We start from the raw sequence: 17,495 nt of genomic DNA, 5'->3' as shown, positions 1-17,495 counted from the left end.
AGGTTAGGGGTTAGACCTAACCTAGGTCTATACAAGTCTAACCTAGATATAGGGGGAGTTGGAGCAGATGCAGCTCCACCCACAGGACCTTTGGTTCTGCAGCTCAAGGGATTAAGGGAAAGAAAGCGAGTAGGAACCGAAAAAGAAAAAAAAAGTGTCACCATGGTAACATGGTAACAGCATAAATTAACCCGCCCTTGTTTTTCCATTGGCTCTCAAAAGAGACATTTGTGAAGAAAGCAAAGTTAATCTTCCAACGTTCTTTTCCCGGTCAGTGAATTGGCTTTTTCTCTCAGAGAACTGTATCTGATTTCTGCATTACCAGAAATGCTGTCTCTATTCCATAAATATTGGCCCTCCCGCGTGCTTTCATTAAGGACTGAAATCAATCCAAAATTGTTTCTTTGAATAACTTAAACTGAACTCCACCCTTAAGAGCGAAGGACTTTATAAACAACACCAAACCTGGTTTATTATATTGAATGGAAATATATTTATTTCTGTTTGATCAAGACAAGAGTATCAAATCTACAAACATAATTTTTTTACACGTAATATCATGCCTACAGATCAGCTAGTTTGTATAAAAAAAAAAATATTAGAGTATAAGAGATAAAACATGACGGTCTGAATGAAAACAATCCCCTCACGTTCTCCTCAACTTGAGACCAATACAACAAAGAAAGAGAATATTTATTCAGTGGTAGAAAAGTGTTGTGATGAGATTTAGCCAATATTTATACCAGTTTCTGCATTTCTGTGGCGTTTTCGCTTTTATCTACGTACTCGTCGTTCACTTTAGGAAATCTGCGCCGTTTTGTATGTACAAAACCTTTGTTCCAGATTAAAACGTCTCGTACATAAAAAAAAAAAAAATGTATGTTTTTGCTTGACATTACAATGCACTGTGCTAAATACAACCTCAGTGGGGTTACCGAAACTTCTGCTTCGTTCGCACCCCCGCGCCGTTAAGTACAGGGTGTCAAAACATTTGCACGAAACCCATTCTGTGATACATTTTGTAAAATACTTTTGCTATATCGCTCTCTCTTATGCCCTCTTCGTTCACACCATATTTACACTCGTTCCACTATGCACTTACTGTTTGGGCCAAAAATATTGGCACCCAGCCTAGTCTTCTATCACAATACCTAAATTACTCCATTCTTTAATCTCGTACGAGGTCAATCCACTCACACATCATTAGGGCTTTTGTTTAAAATGCTCATTAAAGGGTGTGCTGATTTTGTCCCTACGTTAAAAAAAGCTGCTTAATCGAGACTGTTAAAAAAAAACATAACTTTTCAAACTAAACTAGTTCATTTCTTAGTCTTTCCAAATGTACACCGTTTAGTCTAAATGCAGGAGAAAGCAGAATAAATGACGTTTCGGATCACAAATCACGATCTCTTGTATAAAGGTTACATTAGATGACTAGGATGGACGCCTGGGGTGCCAATAATTTTGCCTTGTGCTGTACAAGCATTATAACCGCCATAATTTGTATTGCTGAAATGCTCTCTCTTATAAACATGGCAATATTTTATTACAGTTAACAGATTTGTCTTCCATGTAAACAAAAATTAATTACAAATTAATATCATAACCAATTGTTGTTTTTTTTAATAAAAATTAATAATAATTAAAAAGATAAACGTCCACTAAGTAGGTGAACAAATCTGAATTGTGCATTAAAATGAGAACCGAACCCCAAAATCCCAGCCAAATGATATACATTCACCATATTATTGTCTCTTAAAGACTAATCACGCGATCGGTCACGTGGCTTTGCATAATATATGTAAAGGAAATAACGTTAGAGTCACTTTGAGGGATTTTCTCCGTCGTGATGGCGTGGGAATTTCTTCCATATTTTGTATCGTATAACTGAAATACTTGAATTTTGTGGACCTTTAATAGTACAGTCGTAATCATGGTCTGTTTCGAAAGTGGGTGTGGCTGATTCTTGATGCTCTGTCTTTCTCTCTCTCTCTTTCTCTCTCTCTCTTTCTCTCTCTCTCTTTCTCTCTCTCTCTTTCTCTGAGCCGAGGCTCTTTACAAAACCCAAGCTTTTGTAAGCGAGAGGTATCAGTGACTGTGGGACAGGAAGGAAGTGTTCTTTGAAAATGGCAAGGTAAATAAAATAAAATGCTGTTAGTTATTTGTGAAAACCATCTTAGATTGAAAGAAGAAACATGACGTATTAGATCATGAATTTGTATGCTGAGATCCTAAGGCCCTCAGTGAGCACTGTGAAAATCTGGCCTCCATTTTGTCCTCCGTCCCATTCTTTCTTTGTTTCTTCTTGAGTTGCTGCCCTTCCAGTCTCGATATGAGGATGGTGCAAGTCCAACTCTATGTGAGATCTAAGTGGGATGCCCGGACAGGAAGTTTTGGTTGCCGTTGTGAAGGATGGACATGAGCCGATCTTCGTCCAGGGAGTTCATTATGTCTGTATCGTCAAGGATTTGCTGAATGGGTGTCACGGGTGTAGCGGATTGTACCATCGGCTCGTTCTGCAAATAGTTGATGATGCTTGTTGGGAAACTCATCCAGGGTTCGTTGTCTAAGTTTCTCGAAGCCTGCTCTGCACCGCCAGAACACGACGCGCTATCGGCGGTTGTGTTTCCCGCCATGTTAGCGTGACACGCAGAAGCATTCGAAGGGCCCTCTCCGTGAAGTCCACTTTGGCTAAACAGCGCCTGAAACTCTGCAGTGTTTATGTTCTCCACATCTGACGTCTGAGCTTCAGAAAAGCTAGGAAAATTCAGAATATCGTTGTCAAAAGACCTGAACGTGTTTTGGACCTCTTGGGACGCCGTAGTACTGGCCCCGTTAGCCCCAGTTCCTTCCCCTCTCCTGATTGTGTCGGACTGATCCGGAGCGGAGGAAGGGAAATTACTATAGGGGAAGTCGTGCAGGTCGGAGAGATTGACGGTGCGGAGTTCTGTGGATATATCTGGAGCAGCAGAAGGCTGCACGGGGATACTGCTGAAAAACTTCAATCCGTCTCCGTTCGATGGCATCAGCTCAGTTTTGGGCTGAGTGAACAGATGGCCTGGTGGAGGAGTGTTGAACATAGGCGTAGGCTTCATAACGTTCATGCATGTCACAGGATTCACCACTAGAGGGAGACACAACATGAGAGTTGAGAGTACTTAAGTGCTTAAATCTCTCTCATTGGATACATTAATGCTGGTTCACTAGGTTACATACTTAAGATACCATGGGTTTAAAACATTGTTCAAAGTTACAATAAAAAAAAGTTTCAAAGTTTTGTTTTGTGTTTTTTTTAAATAAATGCAGAAGATAGGGAAAGAAGTGCTAGTTGAAGTGTTTCCTGAATAAGTAGGTCTTCAGCCGCCGTTTGAACAAACACATGGCATTAAAACCAGGAAGATTAAATGAATACTTTTAATAATTAAACTAAAAGTAATTATAACCTGTCATTGCATTCAGCTCAGTAAAAACAAACTTCATAAAGTAATACATTACTTAATATGTTTTAAAGCCTCACAATGATTCGAACTGAACAAAGGACATCTTACACCTCACACTCGGTTCAACGTTATGGACAGTGTTAGGAGAGAGAAAGGTGTGTGTACCTGGTGGAGCGCTGACAGCAGCTGAGGGCTTTGAAGCTGTAAGTGTTCTTCTGGCAGTACTGATAGTCCTCTGATTCATGGTATCTAAATACACACATTATAAATCACATTATATTATAAAAACAGTACAGAGATGTTGCTGTGCTGCTCTTTATGTCAGTAGACCAGGTGTATGTACCTGGCACTACGTTGCCCAGTTTGAGGTTATGGAGCATTCCCTCAGTCCGCTTCCTCTTCTCCATTAGTCTGTATTCATCTGCTCAACAGATAACAAACAAACAAATTAACCAGTCCGTATACACAATTTTACTCAAGCACGGTTTTTAAGACTTACTCAGAATTAAACTTTACACACAAACATATAGGTGTATACAGTGGTGTGAAAAAGTGTTTGCCCCCTTTGTTTTTTTTTGCACGTTTGTCACACCTTAATGTTTCAGGTCAAAAGCCAAACCCACATGGCCCTGGGTGAAAAAGTGTATGCCCCTAAACCCTAAACCTAATAACTGGTTGGTCCTCCCTTAGGAGCAAGAACTGCAATCAAGCGTTTTTCGATAACTTGCAGTGAGTCTGTTAAAGCGCTGTGGAGGAATTTTGGTCCACTCGTCCTTGCAGAATTGTTGTAATTCAGCCACACTGGAGGGTTTTCGAGCATGAACTGCCTTTTTAAGCTCATGCCACAGCATCTCAATAGGATTCAGGTCAGGTCACTTTCACTATGCCACTCCAAAGTCTTCATTTTGTTTTTCTTCAGCCATTCAGAGGTGGACTTGCTGGTGTGTTTTGGATCATTGTCCTGCTGCAGAACCCAAGTTCGCTTCAGCTTGAGGTCACTTTTTCACACAGGGCCATGTGGGTGTGGATTTTATTTTCCCTTAATAATAAAAGCCTTCATTTACAAACTGCATGTTGTGTTTTCTTGTGTTATCTTTGACTAATATTTAAATTTGTTTGATGATCTGAAACATTAAAGTGTGACAAACATGCAAAAAAAAAAAATCAGGAAGGGGCAAACACTTTTTTATACCACTGTATACACACACACACACACATATATATATTTGAAGCCACACCCCTTCTGGTAATGAAATTACTTGATTTTGATGCTCTACAGGTAGCTATAATTATTAGGTACATTATGTCTAGTGCAAAAGTTACAAAAACATAAAGGGAACTTCCGCTTTACAGGAACAAGGAAAAAAAAAAAACACAGTGCAAACAAGTCTACCATTCAGTTGTAGTGAATCATTGATGCCACTGAGTCACTCCAGTGCTTTTCCCAGCATGGAAAATCTCAGAACAAACAAAGCACCGACTTCACACAGAAAAAAGCTGATTGGAGCTCAGTGGAATTGTGCAACATTCCTGTGACATTACATCTTAATCGCAGCATCGATGCTGTGCGACGTCAGCGATCATAGCATGCACTCAGGATCGGAGACCGCTTGCACAATGTCCCTTCTGAGCCTTCCTGTCACTTATTTCACCAACACTAATGTAACTGGTTCAAACAGGATTTGCCCATCAGCGAGTAACTCATCATGACTCAGGAGGTGACACAGCAATCATCGTAACAGGAAACACGGTCTCAACTCGTAACCTTACAGCTGGCCCCTGATTAGTTTTGCTAACTGGAGCTACTGTGCTTAAAACAGTCATGCTGTGAGCCTTAGCGCTACACCGAGTTTGCATATTTGAAACACATTGTTAGCCACAGGAATTTAGGGTGTAGCTTAAAATATGATACAGAAAAACACACAGACACACAAACCTCATGAATGCATGTAGAATAAGTGGTATAATGAATGATTCTTCTAGCCACTTTAACCAGCTAGCTTTACCACACTTTAGCTTTTTTTTAATCTTACTATAAGAATGCTTATAGCTACCTAGCCAACAATTTATCTTCAGCTAATGCTTTGAGCTAATGCTAGTCAGCTAGCTATATTTAAAAACTTTCTAACATATTAAAAATATAAAAATCTCAAACTAATACTTTTTTTTACAGTGACAGGAGCTAAATAGCTTGCTTTTGCTATCCCACTGACAACTCGTTATGGCTAAAGTTTGTAATCTTATTTTTTAAATACATGCTTTTATTATAGAATATAAAAGAAAAACAAAATCCTCTGAGGTAAACACTAGCCGACTAGCTCTATTTAAGACATTTTAAATTAGCCAGCTAGCTGTATATAATACCTTATTTAATTATTTCTTTATAGATCTTGCTAGCCAGTCAACTATTTGTCTAGAGTGACTCTTTTAGAAATCTCTTGTTTAAGGTAAATATTTTATTTAATATGTTTTCTATTGATAGTATTTCACTATATAGCCAACTAGCTATTTTGGCAGTATTTTGCCGCTACAGTGTGAACCCCTCAGTGTAACAGTAGCCTGCTAACAGCTAATTATTTATAACACACTTCCATCTCACTATTTTCTAGCTAGTTTATCAAGTTTAGCAAACATACTCCGATGTAACGAAACCTGGCTAGACTTTTGTTCGGGTGGTGTAAACAATTATCCGACTGTTAAGGAAGAAAATATGGAAATGACATCATAGGTCACCTGGGTCGGCAGGGAGGTACTGGAAGTCCATGGGCTCGCTGACCTCACGGTCTGATGGCCTGCGGAGCTGCATCTTCACTCTCACAGGCTCACTCAGGTTTGTATCGCAGTAGGGCGGTGTACGGAACACGATGGCGACCTGCCTGTGGACGTCGGCCTGAGAGAACGAGCCTTTACTTTCCCACGAGTCTCGGAAGAAGCGCACCTCGATGTCCTCTGAGGGGAAAAATCGTGCAGGTTTATGATAAAAACATATTAATAACAGAAATATTATCTGTGTTATCATGTTAACTACAATGTTAGTTGGCAGGTTGTTCTGTGGGTCTGTGTCATCTAATCACATACGCTCTCCCACACCCTCTCTCTTACACACACACACTCACTCTTTCCCTCACGTGCCACCTCTCACATGGATCGTGACACACAAACACTCTCTTGCACACGCTCTCTCATACACATGCATGCTCTCAAGCACTCTCACACCCAATCTCACACGCGCGCACACTCTCTCACACGCACACATTCAACCAGCAGGATCACTTTTTAACAAGGCTGCAAATGAAAAACAAGTCCTGAGTAGTCGACGTGCAAAAAGATATTATGTCAAAGCAAATAATCAAAAGTAAAACGAAACAAATTGTGGCCAAGGCAAACAAAGGGAAAGTGTAAGTGCAGGCAATGTGTCTCAGAACCGTTTCTGCTGTTAGTGATTCTGCAAAGATTTTAAAAGGGAAACTAGTTTCAGTTCTTTCTTTTTTTTTTTGAAAAGTTGCAGGCTGTTTACTATAAAATTAGCCTACTTGCTAGTTTGTGGATTAACCTGTTTAGCTCGATTTACCTAATTACGATAATACTAGTATGTGGGTCAACACAAATAATATAATAAGCCTTGTTTACTTTTTTCTCCTTATTATCCTCCTGTTTACTATAATGCTAATTCACAGATTCATCCGTTTTCTATAATACTAGGATATGGGTTTAGCCTGTTCCATATAAAAATAGCTCTTATGTTAGCATGATCTTGGGTTTGTCTCTGTGTGGGTTTACTAGAATATGTAATAATTCCTGGCTTAATCTATTTACTGTAATAATAGTTCATATTTCACATATAGTTTTCTGAAGTCATGTAGTCATCTGGACATTCCGGCCAAACTAAAGTCCCATTTGGATTCTGGCTGCCTTAAATAACTGAATTTCAGTAGTGCAGTGAGTAATGATATTTAAATTAAAAAAAAATAGAAAAAAAACTGAATACTTATAGAGTTTTAAATATCAACTTTTGCACTATTTAGTCTTAGAAAGTCTTAGAAGCTGAACGTCCATTCTGGAGTCATATACATGGCTGCAACTCGAAGTCATGACTCAAGTCTTCCTTATGTCTGATTCCTGGCTGAACTAAAAAAAAAAAAAAAAAAAAAAACTGAATGAACCAGTATGAAGTGCTGGAAGTGCAGCGCCTGATTCTCACACCTTTTTGCACTTTGTCACACAGTAGGAAGATTTCGTCTCCGCCCCGGCAGCTGCCCGAGTTCCTGTTCACGCGACAGATCTTTAGCTCGGCTGTGTTCGGAGCTCCTGCAGGGAAGAGGATGGATGCAAAAGAGAAAGAGAGAGGAGGAGGAGTTGGAAGACAGGGGGAGAGAGAGCAGAGAGCAGTTAAGCGCACTTCTGATACATTTCGCATTTTGGATAAGGTCTAAAGGAAACATGCATGAGCTGTGTGCATGTGTGTGATTTTAGTATGTAAATGCGTTGCTGATAAAACTCATTTCTGCAGAATATAAAACACGTCCTAATTTCCTCACTGCGGTGTGTGGGTTTGATTTCTGCACACTCACTGTTGTCGTAGATGGGCTGAGAGATGACGGGCGCCAGAGGATACAGCTCGCCGGTTGCCAGAGTGATGGTTGCCTGGAAACAGAGGCGGACGGCGTTCAGGTCGAACTCTTCCTCCCACACTTTGGCTTCGGGAACTGCGACACAAAAAGATGGGACGATGAGTGAGACAAAGCGAGAGCTGCACGCAGGCTTCAAGACAGACAGGATTTTAAGTTTCACCCTAGAAATGAGGTCATGAAGGGAAGGGAACCTTAAGATACAATCTAATCTTTGAACAGACTTCCTGGATTACACCAACTGAGCAGTAAATGAACAAAATAAGTTCGAGTTCCTTCAGTGCCTCACCAGTTATGTCCGTCCGAAAACGTACAATTAACCCGTTAACTAATCTGTCATCTTTAAAAAATTTTCACAAATAGTAACCATGGCAAAGAAAGGGAAAGTATAAGACTCAGTGTGTGACTCAGGAAAGGTTTATGTCGTAGGTTATACTGGATTATGAATTAGGATTATTAATAATTAACCTGGATTATAAAATAACGGATAATTAACCAGGATATTGTCTGTATTGTACTTTTTTGCGAATTCCTCTTTCTTTGTAGCTCATTCAAAGCTTCCTGTCTACATGAATATGGTTACTTTCTGTTGATTGAAGAGTTAGACACTGGATCATGATCGTTTTAAACGACAACACTTGGAATACAGCTGATTGTGTGTAGATATTGATATTTTTTGTCAGGCTGATTTTCTTTGCACTCTCACTTCTGTGTGTTCACGCTTATCGCTCGAGATTACATGTACCTCTCAGAATCGGCAAAGTCTTCATCTACTCCGCCAGATAAAATAACCGAATTTACATGTCATTTGGATGATCAACAGCGCTTGTAAGTGTTATGCACGACTCCCTCGTTTGTCCTGAGCAGTTAAACTACCTGCTGTTCTTCCTCCTGATCCTTCGGCACCTTCGGCATATTTTCCCCCTTTCCAGCAGCCGCTATATGATTTTGAGATCCGTCTATTCACACCGAGGGACTCGTACACAACTATAACAGTTCACTGATACGCAAAGGGGCAAACTATGCAATAAGGAAGAGGGTGTGTGTGTGTGAAAACTTTTGAACGGGAAGATCGTCTGTAAAACATGTAAATATCTGAAGACATTTCTGAAGACAAAGCTTCACAGAAAAGCTCAAGCACTGCAGAGCGTCGGGTAACGGAGACACCAGTGACGCTTCTTCCGTTACAGGGTGCCATTTCTTTTGTTGTAATTGATTGGTCTAGACTTATTTGTCTTTAGATCAATTTCTTTCATCTTTCATGAGTTCTGTAAATGTTTAAACGGGGGTGTAAACGTGATGTCGGAGTTTTTATATATAAACGATTTGAAACCCATCGTTCGAGGTTCACGTTCCAATACAAACACTCTGGATTTTTCCGCTCTGGATTGTCTAGAATACGATTTTTTTTGCATTAAATTTCTATGATGTGTTTACTATGATTAGAACGTTACAAATTTCTTACTGTTTCAAAGAAAATTGTGCGCTTACTCTCCTGAAAATGTTTCTCCATGAACATGGAACAAGTTTTGTTTGCGCGAACGGTTGCTGTGCTGATCGATATGCGGTGTGGGGAAAGGATGCGGGTTGTATGACTCGCACGTGGAAGCTTACTTCTGCATGTTTGTGTGTGTGTGAGAGAGAGAGAAAGAGAGAGCGAGAGAGAGAGAGAGAGAGAGAGAGAGAGAGAGAAAGAAAGAGAGAGTGAGAGAAAGAGAGAAATAAAGAGAGAGAGAGAGAGAGAGAGAGATAGAGAGAGAGAAAGAGAAAGAGTGAGTGAGTGAGTGAGAGAGAGAGAAAGAGAGAGAGAGAGAGAGAGAGAGAGAGAGAGAGAGAGAGAGAGAGAGAGAGTGAGAAAGAGAGAGAAAGAGAGAGAAAGAGTGAGTGAGTGAGTGAGAGAGAGAGAGAGAAAGAGAGAGAGAGAGAGAGAGAGTGAGAAAGAGAGAGAAAGAGAGAGAGAGATAGAAAGAGAGAAAAAGAAAGAGTGAGTGAGTGAGTGAGAGAGAGAGAGAGAGAGAAAGAGAGAGAGAAAGAAAGAGAGAGAGAGAGAGAGAGATAGAAAGAGAGAAAGAGAAAGAGTGAGTGAGTGAGAGAGAGAGAGAGAAAGAAAGAGAGAAAGAGAAAGCGTGAGTGAGTGAGAGAGAGAGAAAGAGAGAGAGAGAGAGAGAGAGAGAGAGAGAGAGAGAGAGAGACAAAGAAAAGGCACTGGTGTCTCACTGTTAAAAGGGTTGTTCTGTGTATGCAGGCGACAGGAAATGGCTTCAGGCACATCCTTCTTCTTCACACACTGAATACCGAGATTCTGGAAACTGAGAGTGAGAGAAAAAAAAGTGAGAGTGGCATGAGAACGTGAGAACGTGACTGCTATATAGACGGGCAGACTGATGACGGAAGCAAAAAGGAAGAGCAAAAAGTGAGCATTCACAAACTGACTCACGCTGTATGGATTAAAAACCTCTAATAAAAACATTTCATTCATATGTACTGTAGTAGTAGAAGACACAGTGGTAATTATCCTGTGAATAAAACAGCGTGTTTTGAGGGGAGTTTAAATTGCTACGGCAAAAGAATTTTCTACATTTTCAACAACCTGGAACAATCGAGCTGACTGTCAGGATTGTGAGCAGTAAGCACACAAGCTATTCGCTCCAGACCTTTATTCCCAACCAGGAACGTGTCCTTCTTCCTTGTCCTAGAAAATCATGATTATCTGTTTCATGGTGCTGCAACATGTCTCGAAATTCAGAAGCAAACTGAGTGGGAAGTGATAACATTGTGTTAGACAAGAAAAACGCAGACACACACACCTGTGAACCCGTCTCTCGGGCAGGTCCGCTTCGTAGTAGCCGTGTTTGCAGTCTTTTCCCACCAGCTCATGTGGGTGTGGCTTGTATGGCTGGTTCTTGGTAACCAAGGAGATCCTCACTCTGATTGGCCCGCTGTAGTTATGCACCTGTCACAATAAACACACCTCAGTTGTGAATAAAAACAATCAAAGTTTTAGTTACATTGAAACAACCGAACAGCCATTTCCTTTTGTAGCTGCTTTTTTCCATTTCTATACTTAATATAAAATAAAATATAGCAACACATTGTTTATTATTTGTTTAGGTTTATTACTAGCCGGCGCGGCGGGTCGAAGTGAATGTGAATGAGTCATTATGAGAGGAAAATTAATCATCCGAAAAATCAGAAACGAGAAATCCAAAGCACTGTGGTGTAAGTGACAATAAACACTGATTGATTGCATTTTTTTTGCTATTATGACGATAAAACGTCTTCGTATCTCCCGCTCCTGAACGCGGCATCTCTCGAGATGAGACGTGAGGTAAGAAATACAAACTGACAAAACAGTCGTGCCGATCTTGAGGTACAGTACGTGTGGGAGCTCCGTCGATATATAACGTATGTAGACTGTTCTTGTGTGTGTGTGCAGTAACCGACTGTTATGCTTTCTTCAAAGAACCGAGGGAAGTATGAGTCATTCAGAGACGAGGTTGATGGAAGTTCTGGTTATCGGAGGCAAAGTCAAACACATGTCAGCTTCTGTATCGGTTATGTTCCAAAGAAAGCTTGCCAAAAAAAGACCTGAACATTTCTAGCACGGTGATAACATATTACTGAAAATGATTCCTTTTATGAAGACACTTTTGGAGAAACAGGAAACAAGGAAACAAGGAAACAAGGAACCTTTATACCCCAGACATCAAAATGAGTCACTTCGAGTTATATATGGCTAACGTGTGCAGCCGCTACTGAAATTAAGTTAAAGGAAGGTCGCGGATAGAAATGAACGCTCCTGATAATATGTAGCGATAAAGGGTGGTAACGGTGCGAGTACGAGTGTGAGCGTGCGAAGACGTGGACGTCAAGTACCTGGACGATGCACTTGTTCAAGTGGGAGAAAAATAAAGAAATAAACGTTGTGAAATGTTGGACACTTCATGTACTTGTTGCTAGGGGGAAAGGGGTGGAGCTACCAGGTGCTGGATGAGAACAAAAATTTCAAGATGGCCAAAAACACCCCAGAGGACAGGAGGTCTTACAAGTCACGCGCGTCGTGTTAGGTATTATATCGTTTTGGACAACAATTGTACAAGTGCCTGTGTATGAGCTGTTACTATAGAAACGATAAGATATTAGAGTTAGCGCTTTAATATTACTCGGCTGTTCGCGTTCATCTACACCGTCTGACCAATCATTGACTGATGTATGGAGTACGCTGCATGGAAGTAACCATAGCAACAATGCGATTTACACTCTGGGAAGTTGACTGTAGAATGAGTAAATAATTCACCTCCATCTCATCTGTTACTTTTTTAATCGGGACACGTCAAAATAAAAAACAAAAAAAATAATATTTTTCACGCTGGACTTGTACTTGTGGACGTGTTCACAGTCAGCAAACATCTTTTTCAATCAAGTTCATTTTCTATCCCAAAGTAAATGCGTATTAAGATTTGTAACAGAATTCTAGATTCTGATTGGTCAGACTATTGTGAATATTAATGAGCTTGGTCTAATAGGTGCGGAATCGTTGATGGAGTTTTATGGGAATTTTTCCATCGACCAGAAGTAAAGCTGTAGCTGATCTGATTCAGCCAGAGAACTTTGTCTTGTTTGTGACAAGTGTGTTTTTTTTGGTCTTAATAACTTTAAGAGAGAAAAACAATCTGCTGAAATATAACTGATAACAATAACTACAACGTTTGTGAGCGTGATGATTGTGATTAAATGTTTCACTGAACTGCTGACGGTGAGAAATACGACAAAAAAAAAAAGAATGTTGCAGAATTAAACCGAAGAGGTGTAACCATAGCAAGAGCTGTGTTAGGTTAAAGAGGTATGTATAGGTGGTGAGAGTGGTGAGACCTGAATGGGATCAGTGACACCACAACAATGTGAGAGTTACGGGAAGGGCGTGTCAGGCATGGTTTGTGAGAAGGTCTACGGAAAGCGCGCGGACGCGTGTGATGGCCGCACCTTGATGGCTGGGTGTGTTTTGGTGGAATCGTTGCTCTTTTCTCCGGGAATGCTGCCGGCCGACCTTCCCTCACATTTGTAACGAAAGCGCATCCCTCTTGCCTTGGGCTGCTCGATGATCTCAATATACGGTGTGCCTGTTGGGAATTAGAGATAGCTGTTTAAATACAACACGTTCAGAGAGTTTCACAAAATGCAACACAAATGATATTGTCCAAAATGGTGATACAACATAGTGTTGATAGAGTAAACTGTGCTACAAGATAAGGTGTCTTATCGTATTGGCTCGTGCAAATCAAGTACACTAACATGTGAGAGGAATGAACATGTGACAGTGGCTACTTGTGAGAGTATAAGCCAAAAAAAAGCACCAAGGTGGTCTTACTAACCTGAGATTACCTCAGGGGGGTGTGAAAACTCGTATATAACCCTATATAATCTATACCCTATAATCTTGTATATAACCCTAGACATAGTTTCAAACCAAGGTGGTCTTACTAACCTGGGATTACCCCAGGGGGTGTGAAACATTTTGCAACCTATGGGCTATATTTAAATATGTAAATTAACTAGAAGACAATCCAGAATATGCACATTTTATTCCAGGGTAGAACTTTACATACAGTGGAAAAGTCCATCAGGGTAAATATTTATGACAGACATTGCAGAAGACATCAGTGTGTTTATAAATCCTTCCTTACACACACACACACACACACACACACACACACACACACACACACACACACACACCTTACCTTGTGGCACATTGGACTGTACCCAGCTGAACATTTCTGGAAAGTCAAAGTGAAAAGAGAAAATTAAAGGGTGAAGCCAAACATTTTACACAGATAGCAGGAACACATGAATTATCTGTTACACAGTTGTATCATATATGTGATTGGAGGATGTAGATGTTAAGTGCTGTGTGATGAGAGGATGTAGATATTTAGTGGTATGATTAGAGGATGTAGATATTTAGTGGTATGATTAGAGGATGTAGATATTTAGTGCTCTGTGATTGGACGACATAAGTACTTAGTGCTCTGTGATCGGATGACGACATATCAATAAGTACTTAGTGCTCTGTGATCAGATGACATCATATAAATAAGTATTTAGTGCTCTGTGATTGGATGACAAGTATTTAGTGCTCTGTGATTGGACGACATAAGTACTTAGTGCTCTGTGATCGGATGACAACATATCAATAAGTATTTAGTGCTCTGTGATTGGACGACATAAGTATTTAGTGCTCTGTGATCAGATGACATCATATCAATAAGTATTTATTGCTTTGTGATCGGATGACAACATAAGTATTTAGTGCTCTGTGATCGGATGACATCATATCAATAAGTATTTAGTGCTCTGTGATCAGATGACATCATATCAATAAGTATTTAGTTCTCTGTGATCGGATGACATCATATCAATAAGTATTTAGTGCTCTGTGATTGGATGACATCATATCAGTAAGTATTTAGTGCTCTGTGATCAGATGACAACATAAGTATTTAGTGCTCTGTGATCGGATGACATCATATCAATAAGTATTTAGTGCTCTGTGATCAGATGACATCATATCAATAAGTATTTAGTGCTCTGTGATCAGATGACATCATATCAATAAGTATTTAGTGCTCTGTGATCAGATGACATCATATCAATAAGTATTTAGTGCTCTGTGATCAGATGACATCATATCAATAAGTGTTTAATGCTCTCTGATCAGATGACATCATATCAATAAGTATTTAGTGCTGTGATCAGATGACATCATATCAATAAGTGTTTAATGCTCTCTGATCAGATGACATCATATCAATAAGTATTTAGTGCTCTGTGATCAGATGACATCATATCAATAAGTATTTAGTGCTCTGTGATCAGATGACATCATATCAATAAGTATTTAGTGCTCTGTGATCAGATGACATCATATCAATAAGTGTTTAATGCTCTCTGATCAGATGACATCATATCAATAAGTATTTAGTGCTCTGTGATCGGATGAACATCATATCAATAAGTATTTAGTGCTCTGTGATTGGATGACATCATATCAATAAGTATTTAGTGCTCTGTGATTGGATGACATCATATCTAAGTATTTAGTGCTGTGATTGGATGACATCATATCAATAAGTATTTAGTGCTCTGTGATTGGATGACATCATATCTAAGTATTTAGTGCTGTGATTGGCTGACATCATATCAATAAGTATTTAGTGCTCTGTGATTGGATGACATCATTCATTCATTCATTCATTCATCTTCTACCGCTTATCCGAACTACCTCGGGTCACGGGGAGCCTGTGCCTCAGGCGTCATTGGGCATCAAGGCAGGATACACCCTGGACGGAGTGCCAACCCATCGCAGGGCACACACACACACTCTCATTCACTCATGCAATCACACACTATGGACAATTTTCCAGAGATGCCAATCAACCTACCATGCATGTCTTTGGACCGGGGGAGGAAACCGGAGTACCCGGAGGAAACCCCCTAGGCGCGGGGAGAACATGCAAACTCCACACACAAGGTGGAGGCGGGAATCGAACCCCGACACTGGAGGTGTGAGGCGAACGTGCTAACCACTAAGCCACCGTGCCCCCCCGGATGACATCATATCTAAGTATTTAGTGCTGTGATTGGATGACATCATATCAATAAGTATTTAGTGCTCTGTGATCGGATGACAACATAAGTATTTAGTGCTCTGTGATCAGATGACATCATATCAATAAGTATTTAGTGCTCTGTGATTGGATGACATCATATCAATAAGTATTTAGTGCTGTGATTGGATGACATCATATCTAAGTATTTAGTGCTGTGATTGGATGACATCATATCAATAAGTATTTTGTGCTCTGTGATTGGACGATGTTATAGGGGGTCGGTGCTCTGACACTAAACAACATTAAACCTTTATTTAGTGTTCGATGACCGTTTATTGCTCCATGATACAACAACGTCATGAGCATGTAATAAATAACACAATATAGGAGACACTTGTGACCCTAGGATTGGACCACGCAGGGACAAAAGAACCAACCCACCATCACCATTTTGTGTCCGGTACCACGGGGTGTTTACAGACACCGACAGGAGACATTTCCTTTCTGAATAGCAAAAATAATGTGTGTAATATATTACCAAATCTTTTTACCAACATGTCCCGTGCACAATATCAGACACAGACAAACGTATCATAGCACTGAATCCTAAAATCCGAAATAACGCCCATTTTACACTGATACCGTGATTCAGACCCTGGGGAAAATTATCAACACAAACCCTTGTGAATGTTTACTAACTAATAATGAACACAAACGTGCACAATAACAGCTGTATTTTATGGAAAACAAGTTATTACTGTTATTAGCTTCACTGTAGTTTGTAGCTGTACTTCCGACAAAACTTGGCAGCACCAGAAACAAGTCCCAAATGACTCCCGAGAAGACGTAAAGTACACTAGGTAGGTCGTGAAACGCGCACCTATGTAGGGCGTAGGGACACAATTTGAGACACAGCCTCTGTTTATTTGAACGGTATTGCAAGCTTTGACATTTGGGGCTTCCCCCTACCGGTGGACAAAAACAACAACTTCATTGAAGACACACACACACACAACACACGCAAAACACAACACACACACAAAACACAACACACACACAAATTTTATATATATATATATATATATATATATATATATATATATATATATATATATATATATATATATATATATACACACATATATGTGTATATATATATGTGTATATATATACACACAAACACACACATATATACATATATACATACACACACACACACACACACACACACACACACACACACACACACACACACACAAAACACTCCCAGCGAAACTTACCAGCCATTTCGCCTCCGACTCACGCTCAGAAAACGTGTAAAATCCACAGACGCGCAGTGTTCAGTAGGTTTGCACCACTTTTGTAAAGTATTTTTGGCAGGTTTGATCTTCCTCGCTTCTCCGAGACGAAAGTAAGTTCCAGGGCCGCCCTCTCGTTTAAAGCGGAAGTGACGTGAAGGGCTGAAAAAAACAGAAGGTTGCGTTTCGCATCCCGTTTAGAAACAAAAGCAGATGATTGAGAAAGTAACCATGAATATTGATAAACACCTATACGTAGGTAACGACTGTTATTATCAGGCTTATCATATAAGTACAAGCATCATTTAAAGGTGCAATGAGTTATTATTGTTTTATTGTATAGTATTAAATAGTAATAACATGAAAATTATCAAACAAACAAAACAACAAATCTACAGACAGCATTTTTTTTTCAACTTATTGTTATATAACCCTAATGTATACCCTATAATCTATACACCCTATAATCTATACCCTATAATCTATACACCCTATAATCTTGTATATAACCCTATAATC

General features: G+C 39.8%; 1 protein-coding gene across 1 annotated transcript; it reads right to left on the bottom strand.

Annotated features, from left to right (window-relative positions):
• Window positions 1–469: 469 nt before the first annotated feature.
• Window positions 470–17,114, bottom strand: rela (v-rel avian reticuloendotheliosis viral oncogene homolog A). The gene is made up of 11 exons (XM_060864240.1): window positions 16,959–17,114; window positions 13,810–13,845; window positions 13,052–13,188; window positions 10,876–11,021; window positions 10,286–10,377; window positions 8,012–8,146; window positions 7,644–7,748; window positions 6,174–6,389; window positions 3,784–3,861; window positions 3,606–3,689; window positions 470–3,124 (listed from the first exon to the last, which is right to left on the bottom strand). The coding sequence occupies exons 1-11, from the start codon at window positions 16,963–16,965 to the stop codon at window positions 2,367–2,369; spliced, it is 1,794 nt and encodes a 597-aa protein (XP_060720223.1). The 5' UTR covers window positions 16,966–17,114; the 3' UTR covers window positions 470–2,366.
• Window positions 17,115–17,495: the final 381 nt, after the last annotated feature.

Source organism: Tachysurus vachellii, chromosome 2 (assembly GCF_030014155.1).
Source record: "Tachysurus vachellii isolate PV-2020 chromosome 2, HZAU_Pvac_v1, whole genome shotgun sequence".
Classification (NCBI taxonomy): domain Eukaryota; kingdom Metazoa; phylum Chordata; class Actinopteri; order Siluriformes; family Bagridae; genus Tachysurus; species Tachysurus vachellii.
The sequence above is the reverse complement of the archived record's forward strand: the minus strand, read 5'-3'. Positions and strand labels throughout refer to the sequence as shown.

Excerpts from the sequence above, each read along its gene's own strand:
- rela (XM_060864240.1), bottom strand. Across the intron at positions 13,189-13,809 it reads ACAGTCCAATGTGCCACAAG|GCACACCGTATATTGAGATC; the intron begins GTAAGGTGTGTG and ends AATTCCCAACAG. Across the intron at positions 6,390-7,643 it reads GTGTGACAAAGTGCAAAAAG|AGGACATCGAGGTGCGCTTC; the intron begins GTGTGAGAATCA and ends TTTTCCCCTCAG.